Source organism: Rattus norvegicus, chromosome 15, assembly GCF_036323735.1.
Source record: "Rattus norvegicus strain BN/NHsdMcwi chromosome 15, GRCr8, whole genome shotgun sequence".
Taxonomy (NCBI): domain Eukaryota; kingdom Metazoa; phylum Chordata; class Mammalia; order Rodentia; family Muridae; genus Rattus; species Rattus norvegicus.
The window spans coordinates 5363575-5388463 of NC_086033.1; the positions used below are offsets into that span (position 1 = coordinate 5363575).

The 24889-nt window shown below is 42.0% G+C and overlaps 1 protein-coding gene across 1 annotated transcript; it reads left to right on the forward strand.

Annotated features, from left to right (window-relative positions):
• The first annotated feature begins 233 nt into the window (after nucleotides 1-233).
• On the forward strand, nucleotides 234-533 carry LOC134482244 (small integral membrane protein 14-like). Its single transcript, XM_063274937.1, has one exon. The coding sequence runs from the start codon at nucleotides 234-236 to the stop codon at nucleotides 531-533; it is 300 nt and encodes a 99-aa protein (XP_063131007.1).
• Nucleotides 534-24889: the final 24356 nt, after the last annotated feature.

Consider the following 24889-nt stretch of genomic DNA (forward strand, 5'->3'; position numbering starts at 1 on the left):
TGCCCACACTTGACAACCTCGTGATCCACCCACCCATACAAAAGGGAAAACACAGATCCGGGTCTAGTGGCTAAGAGTGACATGGTCTATCTAATCCGGAGGGGAGGAGGGTGGCGGCCAGCAGCAGCGGCAGCCACAGGGGCGTCCAGAACACTCCAGACCACCTCCCTCCCCACCCACCACTTGTTTGGGTGGCTTTAAAGAGTTGAGTAAAATCAAGCTGGTAACCAACTATGACTGAAGGAGGATTTGATCCCTGTGAATGTATTTGCTCTCATGAACGCACTATGAGAAGACTCATCAATCTGCTCCGGCAGTCCCGGGCCTATTGTACCAACACAGAATGCCTTCGGGAATTGCCAGGGCCCTCCGGTGACAGTGGCATCAGCATCACTGTGATCTTGATGGCCTGGATGGTGATCGCTGTGCTCCTCTTTCTACTGAGGCCTCCTCACCTGAGAGGCTTCAGCCTTCCTGGAAAGCCCTCCAGTCCTCACAGTGGACAGGTCCCGCCAGCCCCTCCTGTGGGCTAACATCCTGGTGTGGGAAGCAGCGATTGTTTGACACCCTGCACGACCGAACGACTGCAGAGAACCTGGCACTACCTGTCTCTCCTTTTCTATCTGCAGTTTCATGAGCTTCTAGAAGTTTCACTTGCCAACTGCCTTTGTTTCCTGTGTTGCCACAGTCCTTATTTACAGTATACCTGAGTAAACGATTTCTTTGAAAAGTCGAGGGCTATGTTGGTTGGCCTAAGCTTAAACTTTCCACTCGTTCTCCCTGGAACACTGACCATAGCGACTGTGGTGGTTTCTGGCCCAACTGAAGGAAAATTAAGGTTTCTGCATTTAAGTATTTTAAGTGGTTTGGATAGATTTTAATTCTTTTTATAAGGTATTTATTCTGGGTTGTCTGGTATGAATGACAGAACCATGCTGTAGTCACTTTACTGTGGTAGTTTACCTGTGGGTGGCAGTTTTCTGTAGTCCTTGACACTGATGCTTTAGATCATTTTCCTTACAAAGTCCAGCTGGCTTATATGGCTAGAATAGGAAAATCGATTTGGTTGTTTAATGATTTTTTAAAATAATTCCCATTAAAAATTTCTGATGTTAATACTTTAAATAAACATGATTGATTAATATTTTTAAAAGAGGTAAAACACTCAGAGACCTAGAAAACCATGGATGGCTTCCTCTTTAGTCAACTGGAGCCACAAAAATGTCAGAATCACAGAGCCAATCAGAATTCACCTGAAACCAGACACTACAGAAATGATCTCATTTATATAGAAAGAATTGGCTGATAGGAAAGGATAAGCAAAGTTGCTCACCACAACCATGAAAGGACTCTTCACAACTGGGCATAGTGACTCAAAGTGCCAATTTCAGTGCTTGGGTACATTCCTACAGGATCAAGCCCACCCTGCTCCATCCAGTAAGTCCATGACATTTAGGTCTGCCAGATTAAACTGAGAAGTCCTATTTTTCCCTTTTTTTAGTATATAATATCTACTTGTGAGTACATTGTAGTTATCTTCAAACACACCAGAAGAGTGTATCAGATCACATTGCAGAGTTCTGTAAGTACCCATGTGGTTGTTGGGATTTGAACTCAGGATCTCTGGGAGAGCAATTGGTACGCTTAATCCGTGAAGCATCTCTCCAACCCCTGACAGATCCTGTGGCAACATACTGACTAAAATTCTCTGTACATTCATTCAAAGAGTTAATATTTCCAGGCTTGAATGACAATGGTACATTTATAACTTAAATGAAGTATTTCATAAGTGACACTGGTCTCAGATATTGAAGTGGTGGGTGAACTATCAGAAATAGAAGGATGCTGCAGGCCCCTGTATATCTATGCAGGATAGCAGTAGATGTAATTGCACTTTTTATATATAATACACATAGCTTTCCAAACCTATTTATTTTTATTTTAGTTTGTTTAAGATTTATGATGTATAGAGCATTCTGCCTGCATGCATGCTTGCAGACCAGAAGAGGGCGCCAGATCTCACTGTAGATGGTTGTGAGCCACTATGTGGTTGCTGGGAATTGAACTCAGGACCTCTGGAAGAGTAGCTAGTATTAACTGTGGAACTACCTCTCCGGCACCATTACTTCTATTCTAATCTGCCTGGTGTCTCCAGCAATTTTCTTGTGGATGTTCTCTTGGCATGATAAAGTTTGATTTTAACCTGTGCGCTCAGAAGGGACACACATCTGCAATGACATGTTCATTTGGGGTTTTGTATTTGTAATCCAAGATCTTTTTATTTGTATTTAGCATGGAACTATCTATGTAAACAAGGATGTTCTACTCCCTGCCTCTGCCCTCCTGCTTGAACTCTTGAAATAACAGTGGACCACCACCATGAAAAATCACAAAAAATCCACAAAAAAGCAATTAAGTACCTACTAGGGCGTTATGAAATATACTATCACGTTAGATGATTCACGGCATGGCGTATAGATTAAAAACTTGTAGGTGGCCACTTCGAGGCATTGTTCCATTGGACTAGACAGAAGACTCTGGCATGAATTTTCTAATGGCGCTAAGTGCCCTTTCATTTTTCTGAAAGTCTTTTGGACTTATGCCAGAGTGAGGGATGTGCACGAATCTCACTGGATATTAAGTGTCCATTTCCTTTAAAGCTGAGGTTGGGTTTCTTTCGAGAGAGGAGTGCTTGTGACTGGGATGATTCAGGTCTCCTCCAGCCAAGGCAACTGTGGGAGAAGACATCACTCAGGTGCACTAAATTCTCACTTCCACAAGCTGGCACCCCATACCTAGCAAAACATATCCTCATTTCTTCAGGACAAACATGTAACACCATTTGGGTAGAAGGGGTCAGAACAAGACCACTCTTCTGTTTCCCTTTTATTTATTAAGTGGTGATCACCCTTATACACAGCAGACTGCTGTGGTCAGAATGGAGGAAGGTGATAATTTAAGGCCCGTCACTAGTAGGAATTAAAAGTTGACATTTTTATCCACAGATAGTATACTAACATTTATGAAAATTCCAAGGATATAATCATTAAGGAAAATTTGCAAGCTGATTGCCCATTAATTATTATATATCAATTGTATAAAAAAATCAAAGAAAAGCTATTGCTAAGGAGTACTGATCAAAAAGACTGCATATTTTTATTTTTTCATTTTAACTTGGTTTCAAATGGTGTGTGTGTGTTCCTACATTTTAAATTGATGTCAACAACGAGAAACTGTCCAGAGGGATAAAAAGAAATGATAGAAGAGGTGAGGAAAGGAAGGACAATGGTATTGAGAGGCAGAGATTGGCACAATATATGGTGTATACATATATGAAAATTAGACACACACACAAACACACAGACACACACACACACACACACACACACACACACACTTGTGCAATAGCAGCAAGGTCCTTAGCAGGTAAAAGAACTTGCTACACTAGTATGATTATCTGAGTTCAATACCTGGGACCCATGGTAAAAACATGGACTGAATATTGTGGCACATATATGCACAGACACACACATATCCACTGGCAAAGAAAAGTTTGAAAATTCATAAGCATTTGACTTTAGAGGCACAAGGATCAGGAGTTGGGAATGAGGTCACCCCAACATTCAGTTACCTCAGAAAACCCAAGAACTGAAATTGAGCTAAGCTAATGAGTCCGATTAAAGTGTGGCAAATGCAAGAAAAAAAGAATTTTAATGTGCAAATATGCACGGCATAAAGCACAACAAATATTAGGTTAGAAATATCAAATTGCTGGTCCTTTATATTAGTTGATAGAAAGAAAGTAACAAAGAAACAAAAAAGAGAGAAAAGAAACTAAACGACAAACTTATGAAGGGAAGTAGAAGCCATCAAAATAAAGGCAGGGAATGAAAGAAAATGGGCTGGGGTGCCATGCTTGAAGGAGGAAAAGACTTTAGACTCTCTGCTCCGATGAAGCTGACTAAGGCCTTGCCTGCGGGTCCTTCACAGGCGCTTTTGTGCTGCTTGCTCAGCTTGGGCACAGTTGTTTGTCCTCTTGTATCCTGTGCGGATTCCAGGTAAGGCAGGCAGGGGGAGAGCCAGGTCTCCAGCTAACTGGCTAAGCTGCTGTGCTTCAGAGCACAGGGTGCTTTGTTGCAGCTTGAGCAGGAGCTCCTGAGTCTGCACAGCCGCTGCCACAATGTTTCCACCACACTCCTGCTTTCCTCCCATGTGAAATCCCCTTTGGAGTCAGGTTTGCTGCTTGCTGTTGTCCTGAACTGCTGCCAAAGAAAAACAAGCTCCTTCCTGAAGAACTATTGCTGAACAGGTCCTCTTCCCCCATATCCTAATAACTTTTCTCTTCCATTAACTATGATGTGGGCTACTTATTAAAAGTAGTTTGCAAAAAACTTTGCCTCCATCCTGCTGTAGTAGAAATAAGGAAAAAGGAAGCAGGTCCTTTTGTACAAAATACTTTATCAGAGGTCTTAAGCTCCTCAGGCTTCCTCAAAGAAGCTCTGAAGGCAATTTTAGGAAGTATCTAATAATATTGTATGTGATAAAAGAAGGGAGGCCCTTGGGTCAACAAAAATCCAACTTTATTAGTCTGGTCTCTTAGTCTTCGGTGAATCTATCCAGGCTCTTCTGGCTTTTAGAGTCTCTGGGAGAAGTAATGTGTGATTCTCATAGGAGGACTGACTTTGTATGTTACCAGTACTTTTTCCCTTGCAGCTTTTATTACTCTTATTTGTTCTCTATCTTCACTGTCTTAGGAAATATATGCCCAGGGGAATTTCTTTTCGACTCCAGTCTATTTCATACTGTGTGCTCCTTTTACTTTGATGAGTCTCTTGTTTAAGTTAAGGACATTTTCTTCTGTGATTTTGTTGAGAATTTTTGTTTGTTTGTTTGTTTGTTTGTTGGTTGGTTTTTGTTTTTGTTTTTTGTTTTATTTGCCTTTGACCCAAGTTTATTTTCATCCTTCCTATATACTTTATTGTCTTTATCATTATTATATTTGTTATTTTGCAGAAAAATCCTGTCTATTTCTTGGATGTTTTCTTCCAGGATTGACTTCCCTCCTTCCTTTCTTCCTTTGCTTTTCCTTTATTCCTTTCCCCCCTCCACTCTTTTCCTCCCTTTGGATTTAAGATTTCTTCTATGTATCCATTCCTTCTATCATCTCTTCAATGCCTGAGGTTCTCTATTCCATCTATTGGAGTCTGTTATTAAGGTCTGCCTCTGAGAGACTATTTGAGTTCCTACATTTTACTCATCCACATCTCTCTGTTTAGGATTTCTTTATTCATTTCCTTCCACAGTTATTGTTTTCACACATTTCTTTACTTTCTCTTTAAAGGCCTCTCCCATACGTGCAAATGCTGTTTTACAGTCTTTTTTTATTATTGTTCTTCAGTCATGTTGACATATTCAGGGCCTTCTGTCATAGTGTTGATGGGCTCTAATAGAGATTTGAATGCCCTGGCTGTTACTGGTTGTGTTTCTATGCTGGTCTGTAGTTATCTGGGCTTGGGAAGATTGTAATTCTAGGTGCTGAATCTGGTTTTGTGTGTAGAAAGTATTTGATCCCAACCATGGATTTCTGCCCATCCTTTGCCCAGTTAGTTTCTGGATAAAAGATTCACACTAGCTTTATATCTATGATAATCCTTAATTAGCACAAGAACTGGGCAGATAGCTATCCTCTATACTATTATGCATATTTTTCCAATAATTCTGTTATATAATTTGCCATGGTTTTGTCTGGGATGCTTTTCACTCCAATTAGCCAACTCACATGGCCATTATTTAAAGATTCTTACCTCATGGTGGCTTCTCCTCTATTTATGTTCTTCTTTCTACCACGTCTGTCATGGTCTCCCACCCCCAATTGGAACCACCAGGGAACACCTATCTTAATTCTGCACAGCTTTTGACTATAGGCATTTTTATTTACAATTCAGAAATAACTTGGAGGTAAGGTCACATAAGAGTATGCATTGGTGTTTTCTTTCTTTCGTTTATTGTTGTTATTGTTGCTGCTGCTCCTGTTTTTATTTTGTCTTTTTTTTTCAGAGCTGAGAACCATATCTAGGGCCTTACGCTTGTTAGGCAAGTGCTCTACCACTGAGCTAAATCCCCAACCCCGTTGCTGCTGTTTTTAATTTGTCTTTGTTGGTTTGGTTGGTTGGTTGGTTTTTGAGACAGTGTTTTTCTACTGTACTAGCATTTTCAAAAGCCAGTTGCTTGATTAAGATATCTGGGGTCAGAGAAAGGCCTGAGTGTTAGTATTCTGCTAGCAGCCTTCTGATGGAGAACTCACAACTCATACAGCACCACACCTGCTTCGAGGGTGACACGTCCCCACCTTAAAGATATTGAACTAAACATCTGAACCTATAAGCCAGCCCCAATTAAATGTTGTCCTTTATAAAACTTACTTTGGTCATGCTATATGTTCTCAGCAGTAAAACCCTAACTTCATGGTCCTGTGAAGGATAATTTCCCCAATGTAGGGGACTGCCAGGGTATTGAGGGCACATAATTTAGGGCAAACATAGTCATGAGCCTATTGAGTAGCGCTGACCTTAAGTATTAAATTATCATTTTCAGTTCTGTAATAGCTGCCAACTGTAGGCTGGATACAACGGGGGCTAGAATGCCATATACATCTAGTATAGGGCAAAGGGAAGGAGCATCATCCAGTTCCACCAGTCTCTAATGCTAATTTAGTTAAGGTCTAATTTAGAGTTCTATTTATCCTTTCTACCTGCCCTTAACTGTGGGGATGATATGCATAATGAAGCTTCCAATTTGTCCCCAAGATCTTAGTTAGTCACTGACATTTCTGAAATATGAAGGCAGGCCCATTATCTGGTCCTATTATTTTAGGTGCTTCAAATCTGGGAAAATCTCTTCTAGTATCTCTATCCGTCTATCCAGGAGGAAATGTCCACAAAAACCAGCAGGTATTTTGAGCCATGTCTTTCTTCCTTAATCTCTGTAAAATCAATTTTCCCAGTAGAGGCCTCCAGGCTCTTACCTCTCAGTCAGGAGTTTGGATATTTGGGGTGACTGGGAGTGTTGCTCAGCTGATAAGCTTTAAAGTTTGTCATTCGTTTTACTCCCAAGTGAGTGACTCTGTGGATCTTTCTGAGAAGAGTTCTTGTTAAAGAGATGGATAATATTAGCTTACATTCAGTCGATCATCACCATCCCATTTAATTTCTTTTTCTCCATATATCAGTTGATCTAGGTGGTTCAGATAGAACAGTATCCAATCTAGAGATGCTGTTTTCTTTAAGACTATGTCCTTAGCGGCCTTGCTAGCCCATGTGTTATCTCTAGCCATTGGTTTCTTTTTCCATGATGAGGGCTTGTGTTAATGTTATTAGCTTGGCCTTTTGAATTGAAGTGTCTGGAGGAACAGACTGAGTCCAGACTACCTCCATTTCCAGTGTCACCACTGCCCCTGCTCTCCTCTGACCCTCATGGGTAAAGCTGCTTTTGTTAATAAACCAGATCTGTTCTGTCTCTGGCAGAGGAGAATCACTTTGATGGAGTGGACAGTCCAAGTCAAGGTCGGGCAGCAGAAATGCACGGTTCGGGGAAACAGGTGGCTGGAAAATATGTAAGCCATGGTAAATTGAGAAAGTCTGAAAATGAAGCCTGTAGGCATTACTGAACAACAATCAGAATTTTGTGTGTGTGTGTGTGTGTGTGTGTGTGTGTGTGTGATGAGTCGCAAAGTTAACTTATCTGCATCTTTATCCAACAGTGCTGTGGCAACAATAATAAGCAGGCAATCCTGCTGTCACTGAGTCCAGTTTCTATGATAAATAAGCCATTGGCCATTTCTATGGTAGTCTTTTCTCCTGGATCCAGGGCTTTGTTGGCTAGAGGGGCTCTAATTCATTCTTCTTGTCTAATCTGCACTCTTCTATAATCTTTGCAACTTTTATTAGCTTGTATCTGTAACTTTTATCTAATATTTGGCACTAATTGAAGAACGCCGTGTACTAGAGTTCTCTGTTTTCTCTTATTTCATATCATATCTAAACACTGGCCAATTATTGTTTAAACCTGCTTGCAGAGCCTGGTGGCAAATCTGGAGGAGATCCCTAACCCTTACACCCATTAAACAACCAATCTGGGTGGGTTCCCTGTGGGCCCAAGGGCCAGTTTCTTGGCCTATGTCTGTGGTGAAGAGAACCTGTAAGAACTTTTCGGGGGAGTTGGTGTCATGTCCTGAATACAGTTTATTCTACATTATGCCATCCTGTGGCTGGTCCCTCAGGGGAAGAGATGCCTCAACATGAGCCTACCAGAGGCACCCCCTTTCTTTATATACAATAAATCTTTTTCATCTTAAAAACTCAGAGACCACATTTACTCGGACAGGGAGCATGCATTTCTCTTGGCAAGAAGGATATTCATTTACTGAACAAAAGATGTGACCAGGAGTCAGTTGCAAACTCTGTTAATGGATACATATGACCACTTGGGGCCTCTCCTGTCATGGACCTGGGATGCCAGACTGCACTGTGTCTGCCCTAGGCAGAAGGAGAGGGGAAGAGGGGATAAACCGGTGAGAAATGTAAAGCCTGGAGCTTGTCCTGAGGGAAAAAGAAACTCAACAAATGACTGCTGAGTATTGAACTCAGGACATCTGGAAGAGCAGTCAGTGTTCTTAACCACTGAGCCATCTCTCCAGCCCCAAAGCTAACACTGTCAACACGGATGGAGCTAACCGCTAGGCTGGACTCAGATTTTGTTCACGTTGACAAAGAAGTGTTAGCAGGGAGGAGGAGGGAAAACTTCTGAAACACTATATCCTCTACTGCTGACACCTTGGGGAGGTCCTGTGGCCATTTAACATCAAAAGCAGGCCACTCTAAGTTACATTAAGTGGTCATTAGTCCTAAGAACCTGTCCCATGTCAAAAAATTTCGTCAGTCCAAGTCCAAGAACACAGAAAACAAAAGAACAACTAACACAAAGTACCCGCTTTCGCAGCTGAAGTACACAGACCAGCCTGTCCATGCCATGGACAGGATAACTCAGGCCTTCTGCTCCAGCCACTGGCCAGATCAAAGTCCTGTTACTGAGGCTGTCCGAGCCCTCATTAAGCTTGCACATATGAATCTAACCAAAAGCAGAACACATGGAAGCTAGATAGAGGCAACATAGACAACTGTGGTACATCGCTCAAGCTGTCACTTCCCCGATTCACCACTCTCCTGTGGGTCTCCTCCAAGAGGTGAGTTTACTGGCCAATACACAAAATATGAGGTACAAATTGAACCACTACCTGAACCTCCTGAAATGTCACTCACAGAGGAGGAAATCTATGTAAAGGCAAGAGTTTAGTCATTCCAAAATATCGGGGTCATCCCATTTCAAAGAGAGAAGTCCCTGAGCAGAGTCTACCAGGGAGTTATATACTTGCAATTAGGGTAGAATTCAAAAAATTGGGGCAGAATTTGGACAAAGGTAACTATATAGGGTACAATCAGGGGGGAGAGGCAACCTCCAAATACACTGGCAGTCAGTGGGCTGTTCTGGGACTTTCTGAGGGTGTCGGATGGGGAGTCACAGGAGGCTTTTTCAACAGTCTGGTTTGCAGCTGTTGCAGGAACTACACTAGCTCTACTCCTCCTGGAAGGGAGGGGTCTTTCTGTGCTCAGAGGTTGGTGGTGGAATTTTCCCACTGGCCTCAGATTTGTTCCAACTCGGGCTCTTTCATGGGGACTTTGGATTTGGAAAGCTGTGGGAATGCTTTAAATAGGGCTTAATGGGCTATCCTAGAACAAATATGGAAGACTTTGTTGCTGAAAGTGGTTTAAATTGTGTGACTCTGTCCCAAGCCTTCTGTGAAGAATTTCAATATTTGCTTAGAGACTCTTTGGGGAGATTTTATGGTAAAGAATGTGGCTACCTTTTGGATTTGTCTGAAGATTCTGCGTGAGACCTAGATTAAGAAAATCAGATAAATTGAATTGAAAAAGTAAGTCTCAGAAACACCACTATGTGGCCCCCCATCGTCTCATATGTTTGAAGAAGCCTCTGGAAGCCTCAGAGTGGAATGTGCAGGTTTGTATATGCTTGGCCCAGGGAGTGGTACTATTATGAGGTATGGCTCTTTGGAGTAGGTATTTGCTTGTTGGGTCAGGTGTTTCGCTGTGGGTCTGGGCTTTAAGACCCTCATCCTAGCTGCCTGAAACTGAGGATTCTGCTAGCAAACATCAGATGAAGATGCAGAACTCTCAGCTCCTACAACACCATATCTGCTTAGATGCTGCCAGGCTCCCACCTTGATGATAAAGAACTGAAGATCTGAACCTTTAAGCCAGCTCCAATTAAATGCTGTCCTTTATAACATTTGTCTTAGTCATGGTATCTGTTCACAGTAGTGAAACCCTAACTAAAAACTTCACATAGATGCCTGGAAGTCTAGATAATTAGCATGCAGACCCCATAAATGTGTCCCTACATATCTCAAGAAACACTTTGTTCAGGTATGATCCATTGCAACTAGTAAGGAACACGATGAAGGACAAACGTCCACGGTAGGGGCTGGAGAGATGGCTCATCATTTGAGAATTTGTTTCTCAAAAGACCTGCAGGGCACCTAACAATCCTCTGTCACTTAAGTTCCAGGTGAAACCCAATGACCTCTTCTGGCCTTTGGGGAACAGCATGCACAGACCTATAGAAGGCAAAACACTCATAAATGTAAAATAAATCAACGACAACAACAAACAAAAACAAAAGCACCCAAAGGGGGGAAAACCAAAGGAGAAAACTCATAGGGCACCTTTGCCTGGATATTTTGTCCAGCTTTTAAAGAAATCTAGAAACTGAATTGTAAACTATGTGGTCTGCTTGAGTTGAAATCCCAAATGGAACATAGTACATTGTCAAGAACAAAAGTCATCATCCTAATCAAGAAGAACGAGAAAACAACCAACCATAAAAACCCTATCCCCTGAAAGCTCTTGCAATTTATTATCTCCTCTGTTCAGTTACAAATGATATCATGTTTGAAGGAAACCAAAAGCAAGCAATTCTGTTTCATGACTGCTTCTATACTCCCTATAATATTGTTTTATTTCCTGGGAGATACTACAGAACACCTGATGAATATTCCATTAATATGTTCAACACTCTCATCCACAAAAGAGTATATTTTAGTGGTCACTAAATATTTGATAAGGATACTGCATTGATTTTTTTCATCATGAAGTTGGTATTCAGAGTTGGACACACAATCTACACTGAAAGTACAATTTTCTTTGTATCTCAGTCTGACTGGGAAGTCATTGTGATGCCCAATCCCTGTGAGAATGCAGAGATCCATCTCTGCCTGAGAGCTGTGGGATTTCAGATGGTTACATCACACTTCAATAAAGAAGGTTCTTAAGAGTGACGAGTTCGAGATCACTGTTTGATTCACAAGGATACATTCGATTTACTCAAAAGCAACAGGACACAAGGATTCAATATCTGCGGTGTACATGGTCTTGCTGGCCTCCTCACAGAACCTCTTTCCCTCCTCACAGGATGCTTGCAGTTCAGTCTGCTCCACTAGCAGTTTTCTGTTCTCATTCATCAAAATCCTTACATTCTTCTTCAATTCATTGCATTCATTCAGGAGGTGGAAGTTTCTGATGCTGAATCAAAAACAAATAATGGTAAATCCCAGGCAGTTTCTGTTTGCCTGCGACTCCTGCAAGTACAATCATCCCTTCAAGGGCCCCATCCCCAGGCATCTCCAGACTAGAGCCACAGTTTGCATGTTAGCACCAATTAGAGGCAGGTCAAATCCCGAGTCCGCACTCCACGGGAATCAAAGTACTTCAGAAAATCCTGACACTAAGACGGTATATGCACATCAAAGAAGAGGAAATGGTGCATATGGGTGCTTATGTGTTCATGGTATTCTAAAACCATTGGCAGGTGGAGGGCCAATCCCCTCTGAGGGATGATAGAAGACCAGCAGCTATACAATCTTTCCATGTGTTTCTCATGGACCACAGATCTTTTTTCAAAGTCATAGCTGGACAGAAGTATTTCCCGCCTAGTGCTGGGGTCTCCTTTCTGTCAGTGACTCACCGGTAGGAATTGTTCTCTTGTGTGAGCTCCTTGTACTTCTCCATGGCATCACTTATCCAGTTGGTCATCTTATGCATATCCATCATTCTCATCTCATGTTGGGATTTAAGCATTGGCAATTCAACACTCAGCCTGTGTTAGAACATGACCCAAGGAACAATAACTGTCTGAACTCATGAGTTCAGAATTAGATGAAGTGTAAATAAAAAATACCCAATAAAAAATTCAAATTCAAGGAATGGGGGCTAGGGAAGAAAGTGGAAAACTCAAAGACCACAGCAAAAACACAACAGTGAGACTCAAACCCTCACTCTCCCATAGAAAATATTTCTCTGCAAATCAGCACACATTTGTTTTGAAATAAGGGCTCCTTAAAAGGCTGGTGAGATATGGTCCTATAAAGACCCTCTGTATAGGAGGAGGGAAAGTCTGAGAGCTGCTTCTTTGGGAATAACAAGTGCCAAGAATTTATTCCCACAGTGACCTTTTCTAGGTCACAATAAACCATCCTTGGATATTAAAAAAAAGAAAATAAAGTTCAAAGCAGGAAAATAAATAAATAAATAAATAAATAAATAAATAAATGAAATCAGAGTGTTCTCTGGACTACCTAAGCCCATTTATATAACACAAACTTGCTCCTTCCTATTGGTGCTGGTTAAACTCATTATCCTGGGCATTGGACGGCAGAGCCAGGGGACCAAATGGAGGGAGCCGACTTTCAAGATCTGGTCAGGTCAGCATGAAGGAATTGAACAGTTGTGTAAGAAATATAAGATATTTCCTCCAGTCTGTGCCACAGCCTTGGGTCCAACAGAAAGATGTGTGATGACATTTCTCTTGTTTTGAAAGCAGAGATTCTCAATCCTTGTTACATGACTCCCAGAGGCCGTAACTACTTTTTACAGGGAAGAGGATTCATAACACCTCCTCCTCTCAGGAGAGCCCTATGTGCCAGCAAGGTAAACAGAAGGAGCAAAGTGCTCTGTTGATCAATGACGGCCTCCACGGACTCATCACTATCATGACCTGCAAACTGTTCATCAAACAAATCCTCAGACCCAATCAAAGGTCCCAGACTCCCTGATCCTGAGCAAAACACACACAAATACTTTCACATCCATCCATACATACCAACCCATATACAAAAATAATTAGAATGCCAACTTTATCATAAAGGTGCCATAGAATCAGTGTATAATGACCAAAATCAGAGTAAGAGTGAGGACATTCAGGCATTTCATTCACACACTTAGATGCAGCAAGTGTGACCAGGTCCTTCCAGCTGTTGAAAAAATCCAATCCAACTCCAAGGAGCTCAGGGTCAAGTACAAGAGAGGTTGACCCTAAACACACAGCACCTAGCTTCTCTCACAGGCCAGCACCTGCCAAGGCTCCTTAAAGTCCAGGATGAGAGGTGAAACACTTTCTGGATGTGAGGAAATCTTGGCTTAGCAGAGAGAGCACAAGACAGTCAGTAGGTTACAGGGCATAATGACTACCTGTAGTTCAAACCATCATTGACATAAAGGTCCAGGATTCGAGAAAGTTCATCCCGCTCGATTTTACACTTCTGGATTTCAGATTTTAGTTCCTCCAATTTCTTTATACGCTTATCATGGTTACTGATGAAATTTTCTGATGATGCCTTCTGAATAAACCCTGTAGATAGATAAACACAAGTGAATGTACATATTGGATAGCCCATGGGTAGAAAAGACCATTCTGAGTCTCAAAATGGAGGTTGAGGAAGAGGAAAGGCTGGAGACTTGTTGAATCCCTGAAAGAGAAGAAAAGCTATCTCTAATGTGGACTCTTAAGCTATTTCCCTCTTCCCAACCTCCATTGCCATACATAAGCCTCACTCACTATTACATGATCCCTCATACTGAAAGATAGAATCTACCTCAGACATAAAGATTTGGGACATTGTCAGCAGATATCAGACGTGGAGCAGGTCAATCCTGGAGTTCACAGCACCATCAAACCCTAATCGTGTGTTCAAGCTTAAAGTGTCTGCAACCTCAATTCATGACTAGGGGGTGCATCCTTCCTTGTTCTTGTCATCACAGACTTAGTAACCTACAGGAATCTAGAGGATGAAGTGCTTCAGCACCCAACCATGAATGGGCACATTGTTATCCTCATAGGGCTTCCTCCTGGCATTCCTTGGCAGTAAAATTAAAAAGCTCATAGAAAAGAAGCTGCAGGCCTGCCAATTCCTGGCTCTCTGTCAAATTACTCATCAGGACTCTTGACTCTTGGTCTGCAATTGACAAATTCCAAGGCTCCTGCTTGTAAGGCCGACTCCTGAAAGGCACAGCTCAAACCTACCTCCTGGAGGAAGTTCCCCGACTCTACCCAGTACTCACTGTGCCTTCCCCAGAATGATTTCATTCTTCTGTACTTACAAGACAGGAGGCCAGCTTTCTTCTGCCTCGGTCTGGTCTCTCCTTGATCTCCCCTCTCCTTCTGAACTAGCTTGAGCAGCTGGTGAAACATGCCTGTTTGTGAACCCAAAAGGCACTGAGGGAATCCCACAGGCAGTTTGTGTCACCACAACACTGGTGACGTCACAGAAGATTCTAGTGCTCTCTTAGATACAAGAGATTGTCCAAGGAAGACATTACTGATGATGTCACTGGGAAGTTCTATGGCCTACCTGCTACCCAGCTCTCCCAAAAGCAACCAATTTCTATGGGGCCCTTTTCTGCAGCCTCTCCTGTGACCCAGGGAATATCCTTTGGCAACTTCTCCTCCAGAGTTAGATATTTCTCTCTGCTTCATCAGATGTCATCAATGCTCTTGATGGGGAGAGTTGATTACAACCCTGAATTGGAGAAGAGATTTTTGTTCGTATCTAAATCTCTAGGGACCACAAATGAGGACGATTTCTATCAATAATAAATCTACACCTGAGACGATGCACATACATACAGTCCAATTCCCAAAGTTTTCCTGTTTCCTAGAGGCCAATATATTTCTCCTATAATTTTAATTTTATAAAACCTGGATAATATTAGCTTATTGTGCATTCCTTGATAGCCAGTACTATTTCCACATACACGTCCATGTATTTCACAAAGTCAATGTTAATAATCCTACTTTTTTCAATAAAAACTCCCTTCTCTTTGGAATATAGGGGATCAACTACAGGGTAAATATAAAATCATAAATTTCTATACCTTCTTTTACATATTAAGTAGGACATCATCCCTTTCTCAAATATAGCCAGACAATTAAATTGGTCATCAGTGAGTAAAGGTCAACCTGGACTGCGTGTTCCTACATTGTAGCCCGACAGCCATCACTTCTCCAATATCTGTCTTCCTTAATTTCCAAGTCCAGGCATGAGGATATTGGGGGTTGCCCCTTGATACTTTACTCCTAGCAAACATAAGAATCAGCAGGATGGGCAGGGAGTCGAAGGGCCTGAGGTCAGGTTAAACCTCAATTTTAGTGGGTCCATAAGTTCAGGGGAAAGTCCATTTGGCATTGTCATCTGTGGCTTCTGTGTTCTTCTCCTAGGTTAGCTCAATCTGTGCTATGACGCCTCCTAACCTCACAGACATAAGAGTCAAAAACACGTCTGTCTTCTCTGGGAAGGGCTTTGCCTCTGACTCCCACCTGGAGTTGGACAACATCGCTATACAAAGCTCAAAACAGAGGTGTGGAGATGATGGATGCTTCAGAAGTTTAGGGTCATTTCTTCCAAATAAGGCACATATTTTTCCAATGTAATTTTTCCTTTGTTCTTTCACTCTTGGTGGCTGGCTTCTTTCCTGGCCTGAAGTATACTGGAGTCCAATCTTTTGGATGACTGAAGCATCTTTTTTTGAGATGACAGTCCCACCAAGGGGCCTGCTGCATACAGGCTCCTATCACCAAGGAAGTTGTTGCTACAGAATCATAGCATGGTGGTAGCAGCACATGATCTCTCACAGTCTTCTCTGCTGCACTTGCTAAAAGAATAATCGGGTTTTTTTGTTTTTTAATATTTTATTGGAAATACCTACAATGCTGGTCAGAGTTGATACATGCCTTTAATCCCAGCACCCATAAAGTTTTTTTTCTTTTTTCTCTTCTTTTTTTTGCAATTGTTGTTAGAATTCCTGTTGTTTTCTTTGGTAATTCCCTCTATTTGCTCTGTACCTAGAATGTTAAGTCCACACTCTTCATGGCCCTATTCTTCATGGTAAAGATTTTGCTCATACCACCCACACCACACATGATCACATTATTTACTTTCAAAGAAGGAAAACAGGCATGAAGAAGAGAGTTAACGTGTATGGTCTCAGGTAATCAACACATCATGAGTGCAGGATGGCATCCTAGGGTTTTGGATTACCCAAGCTTCTGGTTTTGAGATTGACAGGCCTCTGCAGAAGTCTCCAGTTGGGTAGCAGAGAGTCTGGAAAGGCTGAAATAATGGCTTCCCACGCATGGAAAAGGCTGCCCTTCAGTGCCTCTGCAGCCTGAGCAGAGGTCTACCAAGAGCACAAGGGCACTTGACCAGAGCTGGTAAGGGACTGCCTTTTGGATGATCTGTGAGACCTGGATGAACAGAGGCCTCCAGAGTCCTGATAAAGGGAAGGAGAGTCACATAGATGTGCTGGAAACAATCGATCTTTGGGCTGCAAGTCGTGCATTTATCTTTGCTGTGTAAATAGTATTTGTAAGTGACAGAGGCATCCTACTTTATCATGTCTAGTCACTCTAGTTGTTAAAGTGTTAGCTAGTGTAAACATAGTAGAGTTACTACAACATTACACGGTGTCCCATTTTGTTAAAGAACTTTATTTTATTTTTTATTTATACATATTTTACTTATTCACATTGCAAGCTGCTCACTGCCCCCTGACACCCGGTTACTCTCTCCCACAATCCTTCCCCAACTCTCCTAGTATATTCTTCTCTGGGTGTATGAGGGCCAGCTATCACAGTAGATCCCTTCTTCCACCAAAGCCAATTTACCCTGTCCTGGGGCAGGTGCTGAGGATGCTGGTAATGGATGCCTTGGGCTTTCTTCATGCTCCAATTTGCTGGCTTTGGGAAGTTCATGCAGATCTGTCTGTGAACTTGGTACTTCATATAGACAGCACACAAGAAGCACTGATTTGGATAATGTTCTTGAGAGTATATTTCAATCAAACTTACTCCCACTAATATCCTAAGAATGACAAAGGTAATGGGACACTATACATCTATTCCAGGAGTTTCCATTTCTGAGAGCAGCAGAATAGAAGCCCACAAATTGGCAAAGTTAAGTGAGGTCACACAGGGGACCTAAGAGCACACTGCTGCTTTCCTAGAGTGTATCCTAGAGGCTTATGGTATCTATACACCCACAGATCCATATGCACTGAACACCAGGCTATTCATTGCTTTTGTCACTCAGTTTGCCACAAATATTAGAAATCCCAAAAGTCAGAGAAATTTGGAGGTATGAATAAGTCCCAGGGGCTGGAGTAAGCTCAAAAAGTCTGTGACAACAAAGAACTGAATGAGAATCAGAGAGACAAGATGCTCACCAAGACCATAGTCGTATCCCATTAAGAAAATATGAATAATAAGCCACCAGGTGAAAATATAAAGTAGGAGGTCAGAGCCCTAGAAGGTCTATCCTTTGCCCTCAGGGAAGCAGCCATTATCTCAGCCATTCCAGGCCCTCGGCCACACAATCAGAGACTTCCCCCAACAACTCACTGACCTTTCTCAAAGACCTATCTGGGCTTCTCCCTGTAGAATAGGACATGCAGAGTCCTTGAGGACCCCGCCAAGAGGTCTCCTCCACACAGGCTCCTTGTGGGCAAAGGAAAATGTTCCTGCGGAATCTGCCATGGCAGCAGGAGTTTCAACCAGGCTGCTCTTAGTTCCAGCTCACTGGATGCAGGCCTGAGGCCATGGGGTGTCTTGGAAAGGAAGAAGCACACACTGGGGTGTCTTGGAAAGGAAGAAGCACACACTACCTCACAGCTCCCTCTGCTGGCGACTGCTAGAACTGTGATAGGACGTGTGTGTTTATTAGAAGCATCCACAAAGCTGATCAAAGTCAGCACACGCATTAATCCCAGGATTCAAAATTTATGTTAATCGTTGACGTTCTTGTTTTTTGTTTGGTTTTTGTTTTTAATCCCCCCTCCACAGCTAATTGCTCTATACCTAGAATATTAAGCATATGCTCTGGAGGGACCTATTCATGTTAGGCAATGCTTTTTTTCTTACTAACCACTCCACAGATGATCCCATTATTTACTTTCAAATAAGAAGACAGTCATAGAGAAGTGACAACCAGTATGTTCTCACAGAAGAAACACATCACGACTATGGAATGGCACCCCAATCTTTTGCATTTGTTATGCCTTTTAATTTTTTTCATTCTTTATTTGTTTTTAGTTACATTCAAATGTTATAGCCTTTCTCTGTTCCACACCCATATCCCCCTACCCCATCCCCCTCACCCTGTTTCTCTGAGGGTGTTCTCCCCCCCACCCAACACTTCCTGCCACCCTGCCCTGACATTCTCCTACACTGGGGCATAGAGCCTTCACAGGACCAAGGGCTTCTTCTCTCATTGATGCCCAACAAGTCAATCCTATTCTACACATGCTGCCGGAGCCCTGGGTCTGTCCATGTGTACCATTTGAATGGTGGTTTAGTCTCTTGGAGCTGTAGTTGGTTGGTATTATTGTTGTTATGGGGTTGCAAACGCCTTCAGCTCCTTCAATCCTTTCTCTGCCTCCTCCATTGTTCTCAGTTCAATGGTTGACTTCAAACATTCGCCTCTGTATTTGTCATGCTCTGGCAGTGCCTTTCAGAAGACAGCTATATCAGGCACCTGTCAGCTCGCACTTCTTGGCATCACCAATATTGTCTGAGGTTGGTGGATGTATATAGACTGGATCCCCAGTTAGGGCAGTCCCTGGGTAGCCTTTCCTCAGTCTCTGCTCCAGACTTCATCTCCACACTTCCTCCTGTGAGTATTTTTGTTCCCCCTTCTGAGAGGGACTGAAGCTTCCACACTTTGGTCATCCTTCTTGAGCTTCATGTGGTCTGTGGATTGCATCTTGGGTAATCTGAGATTTGTGGCTAATGTCCACTTATCAGTGAGTGCATATGATGTGGGTTTTCTTGTCATTAGGTTACCTCATTCAGGATCATATTTTCTAGTTCCTTCCATTGCTGTAAGATTTTCATGAAGTCATTGTTCCTAATAGCTGAGTACTACTCCACTGTGTAGATGTACCCCATTTTCTGTATCCATTCCTCTGTTGAAGGGCATCTGGGTTTTTCCCAGCTTCTGGCTGTTATGAATACGGCTGCTATGAACATAGTGGAGCATGTGTTTTTGCTGTATGTTGGAGCATCTTTTGGGTATTGCCCAGGAGAGGTATAGCTGGGTGCTCAGGCAGTGCAATGTTCAATTTTTGAAGAAACTCCAGACTGACTTCCAGAGAGGTTGTCCAGTTTGCAATCCTACCAACAGTGGAGGAGTGTTCCTCTTTCTCTGCATTCTCACCAGCATCTGCTAACACCTGAGTTTTTGGTCTCAGCCATTCTGACTGGTGTGAGGTGGAATCTCAGGGTTGTTTTGATTTGCATTTCCCTGATGACTGAGGACTTTGAACATAACAGAAAGCATTTTAAGAAATGATGCTACCCTAACTGGTGGTCTGCATGTAGTTGAGTGCCAATTGATCCATTTCTATCTCTTTCTACAAAGTTCAAATCCAAGTGAATCAAAGAAATCCACATAAAACCAAACATGCAGAAGCTAATAGAAGGGAAAGTGTCACAAAGGGCCTAGAACACATTTGCACAGGAGAAAGTTGTCAGAACAGAATACCAAAGGGTCAGGCTCTAAGATCAACAGTAAATGTATGAAATCTCAACAATCTGAAAACTTTCTTTAAAGCAAAGGACACTGCCAATAGGACAAATCAGCAAGCTACAGATTCGGAGAAGAGTTTTACCAACCCTACATGTGAGAGTGTGCCAAAATTAAAAATAAACAAAATACTCAAAAAGGTAAACTCCCAGACAACCAAATAACCCGACTTTTAAACTGGGATAGAGAGCTAAACCAAGAATTCTCAACTGAGGTATCTCAATGCCTGAGAAACTCATCAAGAAATGTTCAACATCCTTAGTTATCAGAAAAAGGAAAATCAAAACGAACCTGAGATCCTTCATTACACCAATCAGAATGGCTAAGATAGAAAACTGAGGCAGCAGCAGAGTGGGCTGGGATGTAGAGAAAGTGGAACACTCCTCCATTGTTGGTGTGATTACTAGCTGTATAGCCACTCTGGATATCAATGTGGAGGATAATGGGAACAATGCAAATAGCTTTACCTGAAGACCCAGCTTTACCACCCACTTCAGCGCATATACTCACACCTGATCCACATATGACAAGGACGTGTGGATGAATATGTTCATAGCAGCCTTACTCATATTAGTCAAATGCTGGAAACAACCACGATAGACCTCAACTCAACTGAGGAATTAATATAGAAAGTGCGCTCTATTCAAATAGAGGAACAGTACTCGGGTATCAAAGATGAATACACCAAGAACTTTGTAGGCAAAGGGATGGAACTGGAAAATAGTGAAGTAACAGAGATCGAAAAAGACATAACATGGGATGTATTTAGTGACAAATGGATGTTAGCCCAAAAGTTCAGAAGACCCACTATACAATTCATTGATCACACGAAGGGTAACATGTCAGAAGGCCAAATTGTGGATGCTTGAACCCACTTAAAAGGGGAAGAACATAATCATGGGAGGCAGAAGGATGGAAGGACCTAGGTAGAGGCAGGGAAGGATGGACAAAGGGTGGGGGGAGTAGCAACAATGAAAAGAGACAAGAGAGAAACCCAGAGGAAAAGTGGAATAAATAACAATAAGCATCAGTGGTGGGTGGTGAACTTGGGTAACCCAAATGAAAAATGAAGAAGTCAAAATCTTTTCATTTGCAGATGACGTGATACTATTTTTAAAACTAAAAAATGTATCACCATCTCTCTTTTTTTTTTCCTTTTCTTTTTTTTCGGAGCTGGGGACCGAACCCAGCTCGCTAGGCAAGCGCTCTACCGCGGAGCTAAATCCCCAACCCCAATATCACCATCTCTTAAGACTGATAAATACATTCATAAAAGCACAATACAATGGGAACACACAAAATTTCTTAGCCTTCCTTTATGCCAATCCAAATCATACCATGAGAAAATCTGGGAAAAATTCCCCTCATAATCATCTGAAAATATAAAATGAAATAATGTGGATTGAAATACTTAAAATGCAAAGACAAATATGAATTAGTTAGAGGTGATCCTAAATAGAGACAACTTGTCTCTAAAAAATTAAGTTTCTTAAAGCTGAAAATACATTCATTAAAGTAGTAGAATGCAAAATAACACACAAAACTCATTATCTTTCCTGTATACCAAAAACCAACTATGGGAAAGAAATCAGGGAAATATTCTACTCAAAATAGTCTTAAAATATATAACAAAACACCCTGGATAAGCACACTTATAAAGCATACTATTAGTAAGAAGACATATAAAGTACCTTGTCCATATGAAGCCAGACAAGAATTTGTGGATCTAGAAGACAAGGTATGAAGGACTGCGTGTAAATCCCAGTGACTGAGAAAGCAGCCTGGAGCCAGTTGTGTTACTGAGACTTCAGACAGCTTGGCCTTTACACATGTGACACAGCAGACTTCCATGAGCAAATCCTTAGCCTGGAAGATGTAGTTATGGTAGCCAAGAAGAACAAACACAGACCTGTCCCCTTTGCCTGCCTCTTACTACTCTGATGTCCCACATCACAGGAGGGTGAATGGTCTTCCGCATACCCTGAGACACAGCTCACAAGGGACAGCACCTGTCTTCAACAGAGCTTCATCTGAGCCTGCCCTTGGCCTGTGGTGGATGTGCAGGAAGTGAGCTGACAGGTGAAACGTAGCCTGGCTGGGTCTCAAAGTGCAGCTTGAGACTCACCCACTGTGATTGTCAACACTTCCATGTCTCCATTGGGAGGGCAGTGTCACAAGGTCCTCCTACTGTCTTTTCACTCCATTCACATGCTTCGTGTGACACAAGCTCATTCACAGTTCACAGGAGGCAGCATAGCTTCAGAGCCCTCATGTCGGGCCACAGAAGCCAAGAGAGCAATGTCACAGTTCACAGTGATAATGTAGATAAGCCAGGGCATTTCCTCCAAGTTTTACTTTCAAGTGTATCCTTTTATTGCAGTTTACGCTACTCTTTCTAGAAGGCCACCATACAGGAGAGCATTTGGATGACGTCACTGGGAACTGCCAGGGCCTCCTGCTAACCAGCTTTCCTTATGGTGACCAGATTCTGAGGTGCCATCTCCAGGAGGCTCTCCAGTGACACAATGGAACCCTTTCCATATCTCCTCCCTCTAAAGCTAGAGATTTCTCTTTGCTCCATTAGTAGTTACATGCTCTGAAAGGGCAGATTGCGTCAGGGGCTTGGCATGGGGAGAAAGATCACGGGACATGGGATGGAAGACATTCTTCTGCATAATAATTTTATTCCCAGATCCATTCCTGTGACATACATTCCCATTTCCTAGGTTTTCCTGTTTCCCAAAAGTCAGTATTTCCCTCCAGACCTTTAATTTATTGGATATTGGATTTCATTTTCTTATTGTGCATTCCTTCCAAGGTGTCTTTCTTTACATATATTCATGGATGTGTACTCACAAAGTCTCTGTTTTGCATCCCTCTGTTGCAATGATCTTGGTAACATAGTTAATCCAGTTACACAGTGAATATACAACTTTAAATGTTGTGCACCTACTTCAAATGATAAACTTCCAAATCCTTTCTCCAAAAAATAACCAGATATCAGTGAGCAAAGGACAACGTGGACGGAGATTGGTCCTCTGCAGTTCCATTAGACGTCACTTCTCTAGTGTCCACCTTCCTGAGGTCCCAGGGACAGGCCTGAGGGTGTTAGAGTTTGGACCATGATCCTGTATTCATGCCAAATGTAAGATCCAGGAGGTTGGGCAGGGAGTGGAAGGGCTTGAGGTCAGGTGAAAGCTCAACTTTAATAGGTCCAGAAGTTCTGGAGGGAGTCTATTTGGCATTGTCATCTGTGGCTTCTACGTTCTTGACCTAGTTGTGAGGAATCCATGTTAAAATTCCACCTAACCTCATAGCTGTAAGAGTGTAAAACATCGCCACGTAAGTTCATTGCAAATTGCTTTCATTGTCCTTTCGTTGCCCACTACCACCAGGTCCAATATAGGGGATATTGTAGATAGATTTAGAGGTTCACTGGGTCTCTCTGATAGTCAAAGTAATAGACTTTACAGAGAACTGGACAGACAGGATTTCAAGAATAAAATAGTTGAAGAATTCTGCCAACCTCTGATCTCTAAGACTTAGAAGCAATGGGGCGTGTATTCTAAACATAATATTATAGGGTTCAATCCCTCCTTGTATGGAGTACAGCAGTCCCAAAATAAGAAAAGAGCCTTTCCACCTTTCCTGGACTCTAATGAGAGTTTTCTTAGTGTCTCCTTTAATGTCTTGTTCATTATTTCCACCTACCCAGAATTCTGCACAACAAAGACTCCAAACTATTCATACATCTTTGACTGTTATTCATAGGCTTTGGCCATGAGAGCTGGGCTATTATAGGACAGCATTCCTAGTCAGTGGCAAAATTAGGAGGAAAGTTCCTAGCAGAGCTTTCTAGTTGCTCTATGATCAGTTTCAGTCCGATGTAGTGAGCTTCTACTCACCCAGAAAGGGTATCAATAAAAACAAGCAGGTACTTTTATCTGACTCTAGGAGGCCATGTGTCAGTTAATTCAGGTTCCCATAATTTATCCTAGCGTTGGCTACCTGTATGCAATCCTTTCTGGGTAAATGATCTCTGTTTTTTATTTACATAGGTGTAAATGTGACATCTGGCTTTGACATCTCCTTCTACACTGTCCAGTGTATGTAGGCGTAACATACCTTGGTGTTGGCAACTCAGAGAGTTCTGTGGACCCAAGACAAGTAGTCTGGTAAAGCTGAGTTACCAGAAACCTGCCAATTCTTTCTGGAAGAATGATCTTTCCCTCTGGTGTTCACCACTAACCTCTGGCCTCAAGCTATCCATTTGATTCTTTTGCATCCTCGCCTCTTAGTTATACTCAAAATACACAAGATCTAAGGCACAAACCACATGAAACTCAAGAAGGATGACGAAAATGTGGATTCTTCACTCCTTCTTTAAGGGGGGAACAAAAATATTCACAGGAGGGGATAGGGAGGAAAATTTTAGGGCAGAGAATGAAGGAACGGCCATTCAGAGCCTGCCCCACATGTGGTCCATATAGATAGATAGATGATAGATAGATAGATAGATGATAGATAGATAGATATAGATATAGATATAGATATAGATATATAGATATATAGATATATAGATATATAGATATATAGATATATAGATATATAGATATATAGATATATAGATATAGATATAGATATAGATATAGATATAGATATAGATATAGATATAGATATAGATATAGATATGGATATATATCCACCAAAACTAGATAAGATGGATGAAGCTAAGAAGTGCATGCTGACATGAACCGGATATAGCTCTCTCCTGAAAGACACAGCCAGAACATGTCAAATACAGAGTCAAATGCCTGAAGCGAACCACTGAACTGAGAACGGGACACCCATTGGAGGAACTAGGGAAAGGACTGAAGGAGCTGAAGGGGCTTGCAACCCCATAAG